Below are 18,440 nucleotides of genomic sequence, written 5' to 3'. Positions count from 1 at the left end.
GAACGGACCCCGTTTAATAATTAATGATAGAATAGAATTCATCATCATTCCTCCTATAGATAGTATGCGCTTGGCTAAGAAGCTCATAACATTGCCATCCGGAAGTATGACGACCAACACACAAAACTGTGTGTAACCTTGAACGTTTATAGTCAGGTTAATACAGTTCAGTGAGCATTACTCATAAACGCGGATGGCAAAAAAAAACAATAACAAAGACCTGAGTGACGTCATCTTCGAACTATCTATTCCATCTCAATACCAATCCACCACTATGCATGGCTGGTGGTGGTGCTGGTGCTGGTGCTGGTGGTGGTGGAGGTGGGTGGGTACCAGTCACGGTAGGTAACCAACCCTAATTGAATTGGCGTAATGGTATTGGTCTTATTACTTATGGATAGCGGTCAGAAACTACTCTCGATCGAGAATAAATTCCCAGCCGGCATAATGGCAAATTGCGTGGAACCACGGGCTTGGCATAAACAAGAATAGATAGAACGAAATCGACGTCACTCAGCTCTTTATAATTGCTTTTAGCCAGCCATTTTCATGACTAGTTAGTTCTCACTAAATTGTATCAATCAGACTATATAAACGTTCAGAGATGCGACATTGTTTTGTGTGTTGGTGGGTAATATCCGACTGGCAGCAGATGTGAGTTCTTTAGCTAAATACAATGCATCAATAAATTCCCAGCCGCCATAATGGAAATTTGCGTGGAACCACGGGCTTGGCATAAACAAGGATACCAATCGCAGAATTAGAATCTCCTTTCTCGAAAACCAACAGCTCACGCAGAGTAACAGTACCTTTACTATTCGGAGACGTCGTCTGTGTCTCCAAAAGTAGAACGAAATTGGCGTCACGAATTGTCACGGTGTTTTTAGCCAACCATTTTCATGAGTATTTCTCACTAAATTCTACCAATCAGACTTTTAACGTTCAAAGATACACGTAGTTTTGTGTGTTGGTGCGTTATATCCGGCTGGCAAATGTGAGTTTGCTTTTTTTTTTTTTTTTTGCTAAACGCAATGCATCAATAAATTCCCAGCCGCCGCCATGGCCAAATTGCGTATAGATAGTATGCGCTTGGCTAAGAACCTCATAACATTGCCATCCGGAAGTATAACGGACCAACACACAAACTCTGTGTAACCATGAACTTTTATAGTCTGGTTAATACAGTTTAGTGAGAACAACTCACAAACGCGGATGGCAAAAACAATAACAAAGGCCTGAGTGACGTCATCTGCATACCATCTATAGATAGTTCGAAGATGACGTCACTAAGGTCTTTGTTATTGTTTTTTGCCATCCGCGTTTATGAGTAATGCTCACTGAACTGTATTAACCTGACTATAAACAATCATGGATACACACAGTTTTGTGTGTTGTTGGTCCGTTATACTTCCGGATGGCAATGTTATGAGCTTCTTAGCCAAGCGCATACAATCTATAATCAGGGACTTGACAAAAATAAGAATACCAATCGCAGAATTAGAATCACCTTGCTATAAAAATCAACTGCACAAGAGGAGTCAGAATAAGTTTGCTCTTCGGAGACGTCTGTGTCTCCAAAAATGTCTTGGTCCCGAATTTATTTTTAAATTATTATTTTATTTTTTTACACAACCACAGCGTGCTAGAAAATATTATCTTCTCTATATAACTTCGAAAAAATGTATTTTTCTCCTTAAAAGCCAGTTATTACGGAAATTAAGACGTAATATAAAACTTAAATTCTTACATTGTCATTGTTGATTACCCCCCAGAACACGTCGTCTCATCGGAATATTATTCGTTTTCTCTTCTCGTCAAAAGAATTGGTGAAATGAAATAAATACGAACTTGTGGTTATTTGATGGGGGGGGGGGGGGGGGGGGGGGAGAGAGGAGAGGAGAGAGAGAATGGAGAGAGCGAGAGAGAAAGAGAGAGAGAGAGAGAGATGAGAGAGAATGGAGAGAGAGAGAAGAGAGAGGAGAGAGAGAGAGATGAGAGAGAATGGAGAGAGAGAGAGAGAGATGAGAGAGAATGGAGAGAGAGAGAGAGAGAGAGAGAGAGAAGAGGGTGGGGGGGGGGGGGGTAAAGTCGAAACAAACCTAATCTTTAAGATCCACCACTACTTAGGCTACTATCCGTGAAACTCATGGATGAGAAAACACGATGTTTCCACGACATGTTCCCATAATCCGTACAATTGCCTTGTCGTTAACGTTGCACGTGCTGGGGATAAAGAAAACGTCCCCCATATACAGACTATATCACAACAACTATGCTGGTGCCGTACACTGATAAGTAAAGAAGAAAAAAATAACATTTTCAAAATTTGGACCAGAAAACTCTTCCTTCCAATATCAATGGATTAAAATGACCCTCATCTTGGCAAAATCTTTCACGGAAGACTTGGGCGAAATCCCCGCCCAGGTTTGAGAGTTTTGACGAGATGATTGGTCATTTTAATCGATCGATATTTATTTGAAGGACGAGTTTCCTGGCCAAAATCTTTAAAATGTATTTTCTCAAAGCTCGGCAAAAGCGGAAGTCAGGCTTAAAGACTTTAAATGACATACCACTAGAATTGGACTGAGAGACAGAGAGAGAGGGGAAAAGAAATGAAAACAAAACGAAATCACATTCTAACGAGCATGGTTGTTGATATGTGTGGCCGTAATCACTTGTTTTTACAAAATATCAGTTCCCTTAATGGACGAGTAATGACCACTTGGAATACTCGTGTACTATGGGGGAGAAAAAAAAAACACATTTTAAATATTTTGACCAGAAAACGTGTCCTTCAAATTATACGGATCGATTTAAACGACCCTCATCTTTTCAAAAACTCTCAAACCTGGGACTTCAAGGAAGACTTCACTGACGTCCCAGGTTTGAGAGTTTTTGACAAGATGAGGGTCATTTAAATCGATCGATATCTGAAGGACGAGTTTTCATGAGACAATGTATTTTTTAAAAAGTTGTTTTCAGAAAGCGGCAGAATAGCTGTAGTGATTTTATGTAGCTTCGTACACAACGGCCTTGACGAGCTCATCAAGGTTTTCGGATTTTAAGAGTTCGAATTTTTATTTCTTTCCCGACAATGGCAATTTCTGAACCTAAGTCTTTCAGCCAAGTACCCTTCCTACATTTGTTTTTCTTCTAAGTCTAATGTCCAATGTGATATCGTAACCAGTCAATAGTATGTATACCGATTTGATTTTCTTTCTTTTTTTTTTCTTCTCTTATATTATATGTTGCTTTTTTCCCCCCATTTATTGTTTTGTGTTTGTTCACCGCATCCAACAATTACATAGGCTGTTACATACTGTTAGAGTATACCCAATATTTCCATTATGACTGGTCGTGGAAGAACCACAAATTCTATGGCAGAGCGGACAACCAACTTTTCAAAGAGTCAAATAAACGGGACACCCTCAGACACAAACACAATACTGCCAGGACCCTATACAGGAGTATATTTGGACTGTTAAACTATTAAATAATATAGTCTAAATTTAGAGCTTTTTCTGGTTTTGGAGGGGGTTTTTTTATTTGCTATCCAAAACAGCATAATCCTGGGACAGGCACGCAAAGATCATTAGCATGCACATAAAAAGTCCAATATCTCTTTTTATGTATTTTTTTTTTATTAGACTGCATAGTCGGAACAGTCCCGATTGTACTAAGACAGTAAGTTGGCCGCTATGCTATGGGGATAAAACAGTTTCTCTGCCTTAAATCATCATCATCATCCAGCCAAATATAAGTTCAGGATAGCTTCCTACACATTTCCATTTAGCAATAATGAATCTTATTCAAATATAAAATACACGTTATGAAATAAGCAAACACGGACAAATCCACATTTAAAAATGCTGGTTTGGCCTGGACTCCCCAGGGGTAGAAAATGAGTGGCACACGGAGAGAGAGAGTGAGAGAGAGAGAGAGAGAGAGAGAGAGAGGGGAGGGAGAGAAAGAGAAAGAGAGAGAGAGAGAGAGAGAGAAAGCGAGAGAGAGAGAGAGAGAGAGAGAGAGAGAGAGAGAGAGAGAGAGAGAGAGAGAGAGAGAAGTGCGCCGAAAAACGTTTCTTCTCCTTTTTTTTCTTCTTTTACTCCAAATTCAAAATCAGGGATTTATCTTTTGAACCGTAACAAATTAATGTGACTACTTGGAAAGAGATAAACAAACCATTTCCCCCTTACGATTGTGGGGCACGGGGGAGTCCGTGGCAGCGGTAAATGAGGCAAACAGACGACTTAAAAACTAATTCAGGGGTTTGAAAAATGCATAGTAATATTATAATATTGTATAGGACTGCCGTGATGAATTGGGGTAACTGGGTCAGACGGCATTAGCTAGGTCTCTCTCTCTCTCTCTCTCTCTCTCTCTCTCTCCCTCTCCCTCTCTCTCTCTCTCTCTCTCTCTCTCTCTCAGTCATTCTTCTTTCTGCTATTTCTCTAGCTCTCATTCTTTTCTCTGCTCTTCCTCTCTCCCACCCCCACCCCCACCCCTTCCCCCGGTCTCGCTCTGACCCCTCCCCCTTCCTTCAACGTTCCATCCGTCCCGCCATCTACCCCATCATCCACTCACTCAACCCTTACTACAAAGACAACTAATTACCTCCCACGGCCAGATCAACAACAACAACAGCAGCAGCAACAACAAAAAACAACAAACAGCAACAACAAGCACCCGATTGTTAAATCCTGCATTGTTTAATTCCCTTTATCAATCCGTCAATCACCATTACCAGTGATCGTAGGGCAATCTCTTCAATCCTAATGAATGACTTTCAATTCCAGGATAAATCCTCCCTGCCGTATCTAATTTCTAAACAGATCTGAAATGCTGTCTATGAATGAAACTGTACCAGACAAAGCAGAAAAAAAAAAATGCGGGGCAAAGAAAATCATCCCAATAAATCGGCCTATCTCGACTGGGGATCGAACCTAAAACATCCTGTCTAAAACAAAGTGCAAATATTTGATGAAAGAATGATTGTGGCAATATTGTCGGAAATCCGACAATTGTCGGATATTTTACAGCTCTGAATAATATCGAGCTCACCATTGGCCAGTAAAGTCTTTTAGAATAAAAAAGTTTCCGTATCGAGAAACAAAGGTGGTGATTTCACATTTACCCTCTGGATAGGACGCTGTCCAATCGCCAAAATATTTTCAGTCAAATTTTGACAACTTATATTTTCTGGGCTGGCATAATCAACAGTCTGTTTGAAGATTAACACCCATTATCATTATCATTATCATCACAATCATCATCAACTCTCTCTCTCTCTCTCTTTCTCTCTCTCTCTCACTCACTCTCTCTCTCCCTCCCTCTCTCTCTCTCCCTCCCTCTCTCTCTCTCTCTCTCTCTCTCTCTCTCTCTCTCCTCTACTCCCTCAGCATTACGCACGCCTTGCCCCACGATGATGAGGTCTTCAAGAATGGCGTATTTACTGTGTGTGTGTGTGTGTGTGTGTGTGTGTGTGTGTGTGTGTGTGTGTGTGTGTGTAATCCAGGAATAACCGCCGAGTCCATGGGAAATAAACTGGGGTGATCAACTCAACCGATAGTTGGTTTATGAATATGCTAATAATCTCAGACAATCTGATAAACTCTATCTAGGCTGTCTCTCCCTCTAGAGAGATTAACATCCACCACATTGCTCTTTATCCTTCTTCCTTGGAGATGGTGGTGGTAGGGGAACGCGATAGCTCACTTGGTAGAGCACTCGTTTGATTCACGAGCAAAGGAACCCAGATCGATCCCTTGTGACGTTGAGATTTCATTCGGAGCTCCCAAGAGATTGGGTAGCTGGAACTGTTAGATCGGGTGGAAAGTACTTTGCGATAGACTAGCGTCACATCCAACGGGTAGCAAGCAATTGCTGTTGTCCGTATCACACTATAGAAGCCCAATGGCTCTGAAGGATTACGGGCTGGTGGTGTCGAGCAATGAGAAATGGCTTCGCGACTAAGTTGGAGAGGGATCAAGACCCAGTGGTGGGAGAATGGAGGCAAGAAGAAATAGTGGTAGAAGAGAGAGAGAGAGAGAGAGAGAGAGAGAGAGAGAGAGATGGATCGATAGATAGATAGATGGAGAGAGAGAGATAGATAGATAGATAGATAGATAGATAGATAGATAGATAGATAGATAGATAGATAGATAGATAGATAGATATACAAGAGAGAGAGAGAGAGAGAGAGAGAGAGAGAGAGAGAGAGAGAGAGAGAGAGAAAGGGGGGGTATAAAGAGTTCCAATATGATTGAACAAATACAAATTGCAGCAATTCATTATTAATTCATAATACTTGGCCAAGAATCGAATGGATCGCCTCTCGCCCTCAATCAATTACAATTTATCCGTATATTTGGAATCAAATAGAACCAAGAACACTTCCGTCTGACGACAAAATATCGCATACCAGAAAACAAAAGAAGAAAAAAAACATGTTTACAGTTGAGCCAAAAATAAAACAAACCGTTTCCTCCTCTATATTTTAATCAAACAATTCGTACATCTAAGTGTTGTCATGAAAAATTTATTAATATTGAAATAGAGTCACGAAATTCAGACAGAAAAAAAAATGCGCGTTCCGTTTAAAAAGTAAAAATGACAGTGTCGATAATCCAATGTGACTCCATTATCGATATACGACCCTTTGTCCAATGAAGATAGAACGGCCTCGAATCTCTCTTAATAGGTTGTGTTTCTTGATGTAAATCAATTCTTCATTTTCTTTCCTTATCCCCCCCCCCCCCCCCCCCCTCCACCAAACTTCTCGCCTGCCTCCGACTCCCACCCCACCACCCACTGGTCTGTGCACCAACCCCACCACTATCACTAACCACAAACCAAATCCTACCAAAAACCGGGTAAGTACTTCTGGCATCCATTTGTATCGATACTACTAATACATCTCCTACCACTCCAAGCCAATTTGGTCCAATATCTACTTTGTAACGTATTTATTGGTTATCAGTTCAGTGGCAAGCGAAAACAAATTGGCTGTTAGTCCACCGGGGCTTTAAGTATGCAATCATTGAGGGGGGGGGGGGGGGGGGGGGGGTTAGATCATCCCCGCAGACTCGACTATGCGCGGGAGAGAGAACGAACTCAGGAGCTACCAATCCGAAAGCGAATGACATACCACTAGACCACATAAATAGATTTAAACAACTCTTAATGCGTACGAGGAATTTTAACATTCAAACACCACCCATTGCAATTTTGGTTTAGATATTTTTTTCCTTTGACGCGTTATCAAAGGTTAAACTAACACAGCTGTCTGGGTGGGGGTCGACATACTGGGGTGACCGTACGTAGAGTCGTTCGCCCTATTAACTAAGATGATGTTATCAATTAATTGTTATCTAATTCAATTACTGAAAAGCAAATGCACAAGTTACAGGAAATACCCCCCCCTCTCTCTCTCTCTCTCTCTCTCTCTCTCTCTCTCTCTCTCTCTCTCTCTCTCTCTTCCCCCTTTCCCAAATTTCTTCAACTCCAAACCCGGTTTCCGCCCCTCCGAGTTGTCTGTCTGACTTATCAAACTTCATTACAAGAAGAAGAACACGAGTTAAAGACCGGTAACTCTCAATTTGTTCTAATTTGGTAAAAGATAGCGGAAGTAGATAGATACTAGCAGACGGCGGCCAAGAGTTAGAAGGAGAAAGTAGGTAAGTTGGAAAGGTTGGGGGTTTGAGATGAGCTTTTATGATAAAGGTGATTCAATCAGTGAGTGGCTGTGGAAGGATTCGAGTGCTTCGTCTGAAGTAAGAAAGAGAGATAGAATAGTCAGTAGTCAGTGAAAGGGAGAGAGAAAGTGATAGGAAGGGAGGGAGAGAGAGAGGAGAGAAAGTGATATAGTCAGTGGTGGGGAGGGAGGAAGAGAGAGGAAAGAAAGAAAGAAAGTGATATAGTCAGTGGTAGTGAGGGAGGGAGAGAGAGAGAGAGTGAGAGATAGATAGATAGATAGATAGATAGATAGATAGATAGATATATAGATAGAGAGATAGATAAATGGATGGATGGATAGAGAGAGAGAGAAAGGTAGATAGATAGATAGATAAGAGAGAGAGAGAGAGAGAGAGAAAGAGAGAGAGAGAGAGAGAGAGAGAGAAAGGTAGATAGATAGAGAGAGAGAGGGGGTGATATAGTCAGAGAGGACGCGATATAGTCAGAGAGAGAGAGAAGAGAGAAAGTGAGATGAGAGTCGGTGAGAGAGAGAGAAAAAGAGAGAGAGAGAGAGTAGAGTGTAAGTGGGAGAGAACGGGGTCAACTAACTGCTGCTACTTTAAAAAACTAAACACTTGAGAGAAACGTTTTTACAACAACGGTGTGATGGTTACAAAGAAAGACAACTAAAAAGACACATCATCATCCATCATTTTTCCATCAAAGCGAACGTTTCAGAAAGGTGGGGTCAGCATTGCCGTACTCTCTTCTATGCTATGTGGTCTTGTTGGTATGGCAATCGCTTTCGGATCGGAAGGTCCTGGGTTCCAGCCTCGAAATGAATGGCTCTTTACTCACATTCTCTCGCCGTACACAGGTGTAAAATGATAGTGGATATTGCGCTATATAAAAGCTCAAGTTGTTTTGTTAGTTTTTTGTCTCTGCCGTCAAACTGGATTTGACGTGATATGTTAACGTTTTAAATGTTTTTCCTGTTGGCTGAAGATGGGTTTTGAACCTGATACAATCCATGTTTATTATTTTTTTTTTCAATTTTATTTTGGAAAAGGGGAAAGGGGGACGAATCTACCCTTTCAATTTTTTTTCAAAATATCATTGGACTCTCTCTCTCTCTCTCTCTCTCTCTCTCTCTCTCTCTCTCTCTCTCTCTCTCTCTCTCTCTCTCTCTCTCTCTCTCTCTCTCTCTCTCTCTTTTTTTTTTTTTTTTTTTAGAGTTCCGAATAGCCACCAGGAGATTACCGGACTCGAGTCCGAATTGCCACTTCGCAGATGGTTGATTAAAAGCTCGCACACGGCTCAATGAGAAATTAATTAACTCTATCAGTCTTATCGTGATTTAAAGACCGTCCCAAATTCAATGTTAACTAGTGACAGATCAAAGAATTTTAAATTAATTTTTTTTTAAATTATTTATATCACCTGTGTAAACCAAGTTGGGAGATATTGTGGTCACGTCATCAATTAAAACTTACGTTCGTGCTTTGAATCATGGGGTGCAGGAAATTTCTACGTCGTTGTTGTTTTTGTGTTTGTGCTTTTTTGTAGACTGTTTTTGTTGGTGGTGGTGGTGGTGAAGCTGTGTTTTCAAAAGGGGGGGGGGGGTGTTTGTTTGTTTGTTTTTGATTATCAATTTTTGTTTGTACGGGTTTTTCTTTGTTTGCTTGCTTATTATTATAAGCGTGTGTGTGTTTTGAGTTTTGAGTTTTTGGGGTTTGTTTGATTTGATTATTTTTCTTTTATTTTGGGGGGGGGGGGGGGGAGGTTTGCTTTATTATTTCTTGGGGGGGGGGGGGGGGGGGAGCACTTTTGTCTGTAAAGTACTTTTTTGTTTTGGAGTTGGTTTTTTGTTTTTTTTTTTATTGAGTCCGAGATTCAGAGAGAGATAGGGAGAGAGGGAGAGAGAAATAGATAGATAGATAGATAGATAGATAGATAGAGAGAGAGAGAGAGAGAGAGAGAGAGAGAGAGAGAGAGAGAGAGAGAGAGAGAGAGAGAGAGAGAGAGAGAGAGAGAAGCAAAAAAGGGAAGATAGAAGCAGTCACCGGTACCACTGTCACCCATCCATCCTTGAGTCGTTGCCATCGAAGACGATAGAGACAGTGTGGGTAAAATTCGATAAAAGACTAAACAATTCTTTATCTTCCCAAACAAAAACAAAAAACACTAATCAGGAATAGCAGATAAAAGCTTAAGAAGAAGATGGGAAACGCTGAAAAGTTAAGGGCGAGGACTCTAAATGGCGATTGACAGAAAGAGACAGATAGACAGACAGACAGACAGCGAAGCAAACAGACAGCCAAACACAGATAGAACAACAGATAAACAGGCAGGCGGACATTCTTACACAGAGATGGGAGGACAGAAAAACAGACAAGACAAGACTAAACAGACAGACAGATAGATAGATAGACAAATATATAGATGGACAAAATAAGAGGGGTGAGGGTATGGGGGGAGGGAGACAGTGATAAAGGCTAGAGAGCAGAACACGGAGAGAGAGAGAGAGAGAGAGAGAGAGAGAGAGGGGGGGGGGGAGAGAGAGATATATATATATATATATATATATATATATATATATATATATATAATATATATAATATTATATATAGTACAGTAGTAGGAATGAGGAGGGGGTGGGGGAGAGATAAGAGTTAATATGAGACAGAATGAGTGGGGGTGGGTTAGGGAGGAGATTACAAGAGACAAGAGATGGGGGGGGGGGGGGGGGGGGAGAGAGAGAGGAAGGACATAAGAGATATCAATCCACTACTCACCCTTCTGGCTACCAGTGTTCCATCTCCATCTTCGTTGACTGACGTCATGGCAAGATCGATGTTAGGGGTGTGGTGAGGGGCGCCTACAGGCAAGACAACACAGAAAGGTATGTAATGTATTGTCAATGTCTTATTGAAAGGAATGTATTGTCAATGTCTTATTGAAAGGAATTCACATTGGGGTATGGTGAGGGGCGCCTACAGGCAAGACAACACAGAAAGTTATGTAATGTATTGGCAAATTACAAGAAAAACAAAACGTGGGATCGTGGATAGCTCAAATGATAGAGTCACGTTCTCCCCGGCCAGGCGGAGTTGTCGTACCAGTAAGGTCACGGGTTCAAACCCCCATCACCACGGCGAAAATGTTTATTCTCTATTGTCTTCCGGCACTTTCCTACTCACTTCATCTCTTGTTGTTAAGGAAAACAAAACCAATCAAAAATCAGCCTGCATTTTTTTTTCTTCATTCCTGCCTTATCAGGCAACGTTTCACAGACACATCTTCTAAGGCCCATGTGAATTTCACAAAAATAAAAAAAAACTTGAGCTTTATATAGCGCAATATCCACTAAATGTGCTCAAACCGCTATACAAGGGGGTCCCTGGCCAACAGCAACATTAAACATTTAGGACAGGACATGACGCCTGGTAGGCGATATTACAATTTTTTTTCCGGACAAAGAAAAGACAACGCTGTTAATGGCCAGGTACTCGTTTTGCACCTGAGTACGGTGAGAGAATGTGAGTAAAGAGCCTTTTCCAAGGACTCAACTATGCACTGAGCTAGACTCAAACCCAGGACCTTCTGATCCGAAAGCGAGTGTCATACCACTAGCCGCACCAAACCATCCAAAGCAGAATGAAAATCACAAGAGGAAAAAGACAAATAGGAATCCTTCAGAGTCATGAAGTCCGTCAAGTCAGAGATTATCCCGGTATCTATAGCGTGAAAAAGGACAATAGCAATTACTTGCTACCATTTGGATAGGACACTAGTCTATCGCAAAGTACTTTCCGCCAGATCTAATAGATCCAGCAGCTTAGTAGCAGAGATTTTTGAGATAATGCCGTAGATACTTATTTTATTTGACCATCTCTGGTTTGTGTTTTTTTTTTTGAATGGAGTTTTATTTGGGACAATAAAAAAATTATGATTTACTGCTGTTACTTGAGCAAATTATGTGCAAAAATTATTTTTCAGAGATTAAAAATTGCTGGGACTACTACTACTACTACTACTACTACTACTACTACTACTACTACTACTACTACTACTACTACTGTTGCTGCTACTACTACTGCTGCTGTTGCTGCTACTACTACTGCTGCTGCTACTACTACTACTACTACTATTACTACTACTACTACTACTACTACTACTACTACTACTACTACTACTACTACTACTACTACTACTACTACTACCACCACCACCATCACAACTACAACAACTACAAAACTCTCCAGTCTTACCTTCGTGTATGACCATAGATGAAAGAGTCTCTAGAGTGTCTCTGTTGAAGTTACCACTGGGTCTGAGGAGGGAAGGAGGAGGAGGAGGAAGAAAATGAATCGATTAAATTTCTATAAAGTCATTCATACAATATAACAAGATATATCTGTAACATGATAAATATATACATGACACATCACATCGAATAGGTAATGTATTCATCGTATAATCATTTAACAACAACAAAAAACAGGGGAAAAAACGTTATTTGTGTTAAAGAAAGCGTTGCAAGATAATGACAACTTTTTTTTTTTAAATCCTCTCAACTCTCTCATCCCTTCTACAGGGTTGCCAATTCAGGAGGCATCCCTTCTACAGGGTTGCCCATTCAGGAGGCATCCCTTCTACAGGGTTGCCAATTCAGGAGGCATCCCTTCTACAGGGTTGCCAATTCAGGAGGCATCCCTTCTACAGGGTTGCCAATCCGGGAGGCATCCCTTCTACATGATTGCCAATTCAGGAGGCATCCCTTCTACAGGGTTGCCCATTCAGGAGGCATCCCTTCTACAGGGTTGCCAATCCGGGAGGCATCCCTTCTACAGGATTGCCAATCCAGGAGGCATCCCTTCTACAGAGTTGCCAATCCAGGAGGCATCCCTTCTACACAGTTGTCAATTCAGGAGGCATCCCTTCTACAGGGTTGCCAATTCAGGAGGCATCCCTTCTACAGGGTTGCCAATCCAGGAGGCATCCCTTCTACAGAGTTGCCAATCCAGGAGGCATCCCTTCTACAGGGTTGCCAATCCAGGAGGCATCCCTTCTACAGAGTTGCCAATCCAGGAGGCATCCCTTCTACACAGTTGCCAATTCAGGAGGCATCCCTTCTACAGGGTTGCCAATCCAGGAGGCATCCCTTCTACAGGGTTGCCAATCCAGGAGGCATCCCTTCTACACAGTTGCCAATTCAGGAGGCAAAAATTTACTGAACTTTTACGCATACGGACTCCGTTCTGAGTGCTGAACTCCGGTTAAAATACATTCTGTAGTTTGTTTGTTTTTTCCCATTTAGCAGGTGATTGGAAAATATACTGAGGGTTTATAACATCCTGAATTCCGTAAATATACGGGAAATTGACAACTGTGCTTCTAATGTCAGGCACTTTAGGGAAATGATCCCAAATGTCACATCTATTGGTGAGGTGTAAAGTAAACAAACAAAACAATAGTCCTTCAGAAGCATTAGGCCCGTGGAACCAGAGTTTATCCTGGTTTCTATAGCATGAAATGGAAAATAGCAATTACTTGCTATCCTTTGGAAATATAATCTCGACTGCACCCCGGATCGATCTCAGTCCATATGCACGTGAAGGGAGGGCTCTACCAACTGAGTTATTTGACCCCCCCCCCCCCCCCCCCCCCCCCCCAGTAAAGTGTAAAAGATTTTACAATTCTCTACATTTTGCTGATTATTTCATGGGAGAAAAAAATAATAAAATTTATGGGTGCATCTCATGCCTCCTGTGTTCCTATAATGGATACATAGTAATGTGGTGGATCCAATCATTGTTTCTATGTGTTGTGCATTCTTTATTCAAACACCCTACATGACGTGGTAATGCATGGTATATCATATATCACAATATAATATATATATATGTACAATTTGATGGACTGTGTGGTAGAACGTGCAGAAAGAACCTTGATGGCTGATAGTTATTTTTAAAAACAGAATTTGGTGAGAGCTGATCCTTTCTGAAGCGTTTCTTGACTTCCGTCAACTGGGGTAACTTGGCCTCAAGGGGTATCTTGGCCTCAAGGGGTAACTTGGCCTCTCTATATTTGCAACATTTTGAGTCATCTCAGATTTGTTGTAATTATTTTCCTGGTTAGAAGACTTGCCTATTTATCAAAGGAAAAAAATTGTCACAAGTTTAAATATACTCTGATCAGTCCAAAATTAAAGAGACAGGGTGTCCCCCTTTCGATAAAGTTACCCCAGTCAGTTGACGGTACCATAACAAACAGTTGAGTGACATCATCTCTGTACCCTGGAAAGACCTGAGAATGAAGTCACCATCCATAGTTGTAATGATTACTGTCATTGAAGGAGTTAGTTCTATACTACGTCCAGTTTAGTCTCCAATCTGACAGCGTCAGAATGATGACGTGATCTTTACCGGGGAGGGGGGGGGGGGGGGTGGAGGAAGGGGGGGGGGGGGTTCCTGTAGTTCAACATGATCCATACCGGGGAGGAGGGGGGGGGGGAGTTCCTGTAGTTCAACAATCACGATGTCTGCATTTTTTACTAGAACAGAAGAAATATCAACTGATTCATCAATGTGACCATCGAGATCACTGGCATAATCATCACAAACGTCAGTCACTTCTAGAAGCGGCCAAACTGGACCTTGGGGTAAAGCAGAGAACTAACCACATCAATTGTCAGTAAGTCTGAGCAAGGGACTGAAACAACAGGAAGTGGACATGACATGTCCACACGATTAAAACGTCCATCAATTCATACAGACTTAGCACTTTTTGAAGTCAATCCAACTGAATATGTGAACACAATAGATGTTGGGGAGGGGAAAAAATAGTAAGACGTAAAACGTAAACAAAAAGGGAAAGTATAGGGGAAGGGAGGAGGCAGAGGTCTAAAGCTGAACTATATTTATCAAAATGGAAATGTGTATTAATGAAAAAAAAATAAATCGCAATATTCAATGAAGCATCTTCAGGGTCAAAATGAAAGGGAGATAATTCTTACCCAAAATGAATAAATGCAGTATAAAATGAATGTCCTTTCCTTTGCTTGTGTTGCGTTTTGAAATTCATTGTATTACAGCTGATATTTTATTTTCATTAAAAGACGAGTAATGTACAAAAAATGAATATAACACGCTTCAAAAACAACTTAAGTATTAAAAATGAAACATTTCTGGCTCAAAACCCTTATTCAGCCAACAGCAAAACCAGTTAAAACGTGAATTCATCACGGCACATCCAGACTGACAGGAAACACAAGGGAAAAAAACTGGTGCTCAGAGTATAGAATTTTTTTCATTTTTGAAGCTTTTATATCCATTTTTGTAAAATACTTTTAACAGTCCAGAGCGTCTAGCAGCTTAGAATTAGTATTCAATTAGACGACAAGAAAGACAGATGAAAATTAAATACCCGATTTAGAGATTGACTTTGTCATCATGACGAGTGTGTAAAACTCTCCCAAGTAAAACATAAATTTATTTCATCAAATAAAGCATACATATCACAAAACAATAACAAGCTTGGCTTTTTTTGTCCCCTGATAGCAGGTGGAAACTTCATATAGGGAATGAGTAGCGTCCTTTGATTGGACGTCACCCATAGTCTGTGACGTCAGCGGCGGAAAAGTTTTTAGAGAGAGAATGTCATGTTGGTTGTGCGCATGCGTCCCTCGTCCTCGCTTCCGGTGAAAGCGGCTTGAGACACTTCAAAAACAAATTGACGTTCTCTCTGTAACGTGACGTCCAATCAAGGGACGCTACTCTTCCGCTAATCTCATTCCCTATATACGAAACAAAAAATGAATTTAACAAAAAAATTTTTTTTGAATATGATGCAAAAGCCAAACAAAGAATGTTTTGAGCTCAAAACACTTCCTTGCACAAAAACAAAAAGAAACAGAAAAGTTAAAAAGATAGGGGCAGCGTGGCTCAGCGGTACGGGTTTTTGCTTCGTACCTGAAAGGTAGAGTTTGATCGCTGCGCTGTGTGTGTGGCTTTGAGCAAGTCACCTTACCCTAGCCCAATTTGCAGCGCTGCACTGCGGCTGACACCTGGCTCATTCCAGTCTTCCCTTGGAATAGACCCTAGAGACAAATTCCCCCCCATGGGATGAATAAAGGGAATATTTTTTTTTTTTAAATTTATTTGTGTCTCATACTTTTGCAGTCCATTGTTTCGACTATTTACTTTGAAGATTGTGGACAGATAAACATCGACCACATCTAAAGGTATAAATATTTTAAGTGGACTAAGATTTAATTTAATTTTACTTTTTTCATTAAAATTTTTGTTCTTACTTATTATGGTGGGGAGGGAGAAGGAGTATAATAATCTATATTTATATTTATATCAGACCCAATCTCTTGTCAAATTCAATTCAATAATAAACCTGTTTGAGTTGTTGAAGTAAATAAAAGAAATTTATAATAGGTAAATGGTGAGATCTACACACATTCGGTGCAATACGCGTGTCAACGGTCACACATCTTGGAATAATACAGGTAGTAAATAGGAAAATATATCAGCAACGACGACGCAGCGAGACAAAAACCAAAATATATTCATAACAAAACCAATGAGAATCAGACATATAAAGGACGAAAACTTAATCCAGTTTCAAATGTGAAGCTCTCTAGGGAAATGGTCCACATGTGGCATTTCCTGGTAATTGAGTCATGCATATGACGTAAAACAGTAGAACAGTTCTCTACATTTGGACGTTTTATTTCATGAGGCTATTTCGCATTTCCATCACAAAATGGCTGACCCCTGATTGAGGCATCTTGAGAATGACAAGCTAAGACAAAGCGACATTCAAAATCGGCGAAAAATCTTAATTAAAATACACCCCCTAGGGCCAATTGAATGTTCTGATGAAAGAAATGATACCATTGGTTCAATTTATAGTACTTTTGTAGAAAGTAGGATTGGATTACGTTATTACTTTTGCCTTTCAAGACCGGTTGTACTGTGCGGCCATTGGCCAGTTGTACAAAAATTTTATTTTCAAATTTTGAGAAAGCAAACTATCATAATATCATTAGGAAATCACCAAGTTTCATCAGAAATTCCCACAACACGTTTTTTATCTCCATAAATATCTCAAAAGTATTTCCAGTGACATGTGGACTATTTCCCTAGAGCCTCTCAAAAAAATTTTCGAAGAAGTTTTCGTCATTACTTCGTCATCACTGACATAATTTCCAAAGTCGAGTGTCACTATTTTCAAAAAAAAAAATAAATAAATAAATAAATAAATAAATAAATAAATAAAGGTATGGGTTTATGTGTCCAATGGAGTTTGTGCGATAATGTTAGCAAGCAAAGGATGTAGAATATTGAGGTCATGAAGACTCTGTGTACTACTCACTCATACTCATTGTCATCGGTAGACCCTCGCCTTCTGGTTGTGTGGACACAAGACACAAATACAATACAGTACAATCACAAATAGAAACTGGTTTTATATACATAGGTGGCCCCATGTCTCAAAACTCTTATTATGTCGGGATGAATTAGACGCTGAAGAAGGAATCTGGAATTAAAATTATAAGAAATTGATGCTGTGCGTTTAGCCAAAAAGGTCCCAACATTCGCCAGCTGGAAATAACATTCCAACGCACACAAAAGCTATGTGTAACCTTAAACATTTATAGTCTGGTTGATAGAATTTAGTGAGAACTACTCATAAAAATGGGTGGCTAAAAACAATGACAAAGAACTCAGTGACGTCAATTTTGTTCCATCTATTCAAACTTTGGGTCTTTTGCAATGTAAGATATTGTATTTATTCTTTAGGATGAAGAATAGAAATTAAACCCAATTTACAAATCAATGGTCTGGTCGGCGGATCAAAACTCTCAAGTCCCATTTTCACGATTGTGGGATCAAACTTTTGTAGTCCCAGTTTCACAATCGGCGGATCAAAACTCTGAGGTCCCGATTTCACGATTGTGGGATCAAAATTTTGTAGTCCCGATTTCACAATCGGCGGATCAAAACTCTGAGGTCCCGATTTCACGATTGTGGGATCAAAATTTTGTAGTCCCAATTTCACAATCTTGGGATCAAAACTCTGAGGTCTACATGTGACCTTTGCACATCATGTTTTAATTAGTTTTGGACAGACCAAACCTTTGATGAATCAGAGGTCTGATCTGCCCAAAATTAAATAAAACAAGGTATGCAAAGCTCGTATGTAGACTTCAGAGTTTTGATCCACCTATCGTAAAAATGTGACTTCAGGTTTGATCCGCTGACCATCGAGATCCTCTGTGGCGGAAACAAATTGATTCCGAACACCCAACATAATACCATTTTGAGACAGTGGGGCACATATCAGCATGCAGCACTGAACCCAATTTACAGGGTCTGACTAAACTAAAAGCATGTATGTTACTAAATTATATAATGATAAAAAAAAATAAATGAATAAATATGTTTTCAAAATATAAAAACAATTTTTTTTTAAACTGAAAGAGACTTAAAAAGTACAAACAAAGCAGCACCTATAAGCTTTGTGCGTATATTTAATAATAATAATAATAATAATAATAATAATAATAATAATAATAATAATAATAATAATAATAATAATAATAATAATATAATAATAATAACAATAATAATAATAATAAAATAATAATAATAATAATAATAATAATAATAATAATAATAATAATAATAATAATAATAATAATAATAATAATAATAATAATAATAATAATAATAATAATAATAATAATAATA

At 39.8% G+C, this 18,440-nt stretch overlaps 1 protein-coding gene across 3 annotated transcripts in view; it reads right to left on the bottom strand.

Annotated features, from left to right (window-relative positions):
* The window catches only part of LOC144980803 (mitogen-activated protein kinase kinase kinase kinase 4-like), a 162,089-nt gene that overhangs the window by 92,860 nt on the left and 50,789 nt on the right, over nucleotides 1-18,440 (bottom strand). For 2 of the 3 annotated variants that reach the window (XM_078928614.1, XM_078928617.1), the window contains exons 18-20: nucleotides 17,062-17,094; nucleotides 11,946-12,007; nucleotides 10,470-10,552 (exon numbers count right to left, since the gene is read on the bottom strand). In XM_078928614.1, the coding sequence (XP_078784740.1) occupies nucleotides 10,470-10,552; nucleotides 11,946-12,007; nucleotides 17,062-17,094 (178 nt within the window). The remainder of the gene's footprint in view (nucleotides 1-10,469; nucleotides 10,553-11,945; nucleotides 12,008-17,061; nucleotides 17,095-18,440) is intronic. The other variant, XM_078928616.1, reaches the window with a different exon arrangement.

This window comes from Berghia stephanieae, chromosome 10 (assembly GCF_034508935.2).
Source record: "Berghia stephanieae isolate SIO BIC M18660-M18661 chromosome 10, UCSD_Bste_1.3, whole genome shotgun sequence".
Lineage (NCBI taxonomy): Eukaryota > Metazoa > Mollusca > Gastropoda > Nudibranchia > Aeolidiidae > Berghia > Berghia stephanieae.
This window is presented reverse-complemented; position numbering and strand designations above follow the sequence as displayed.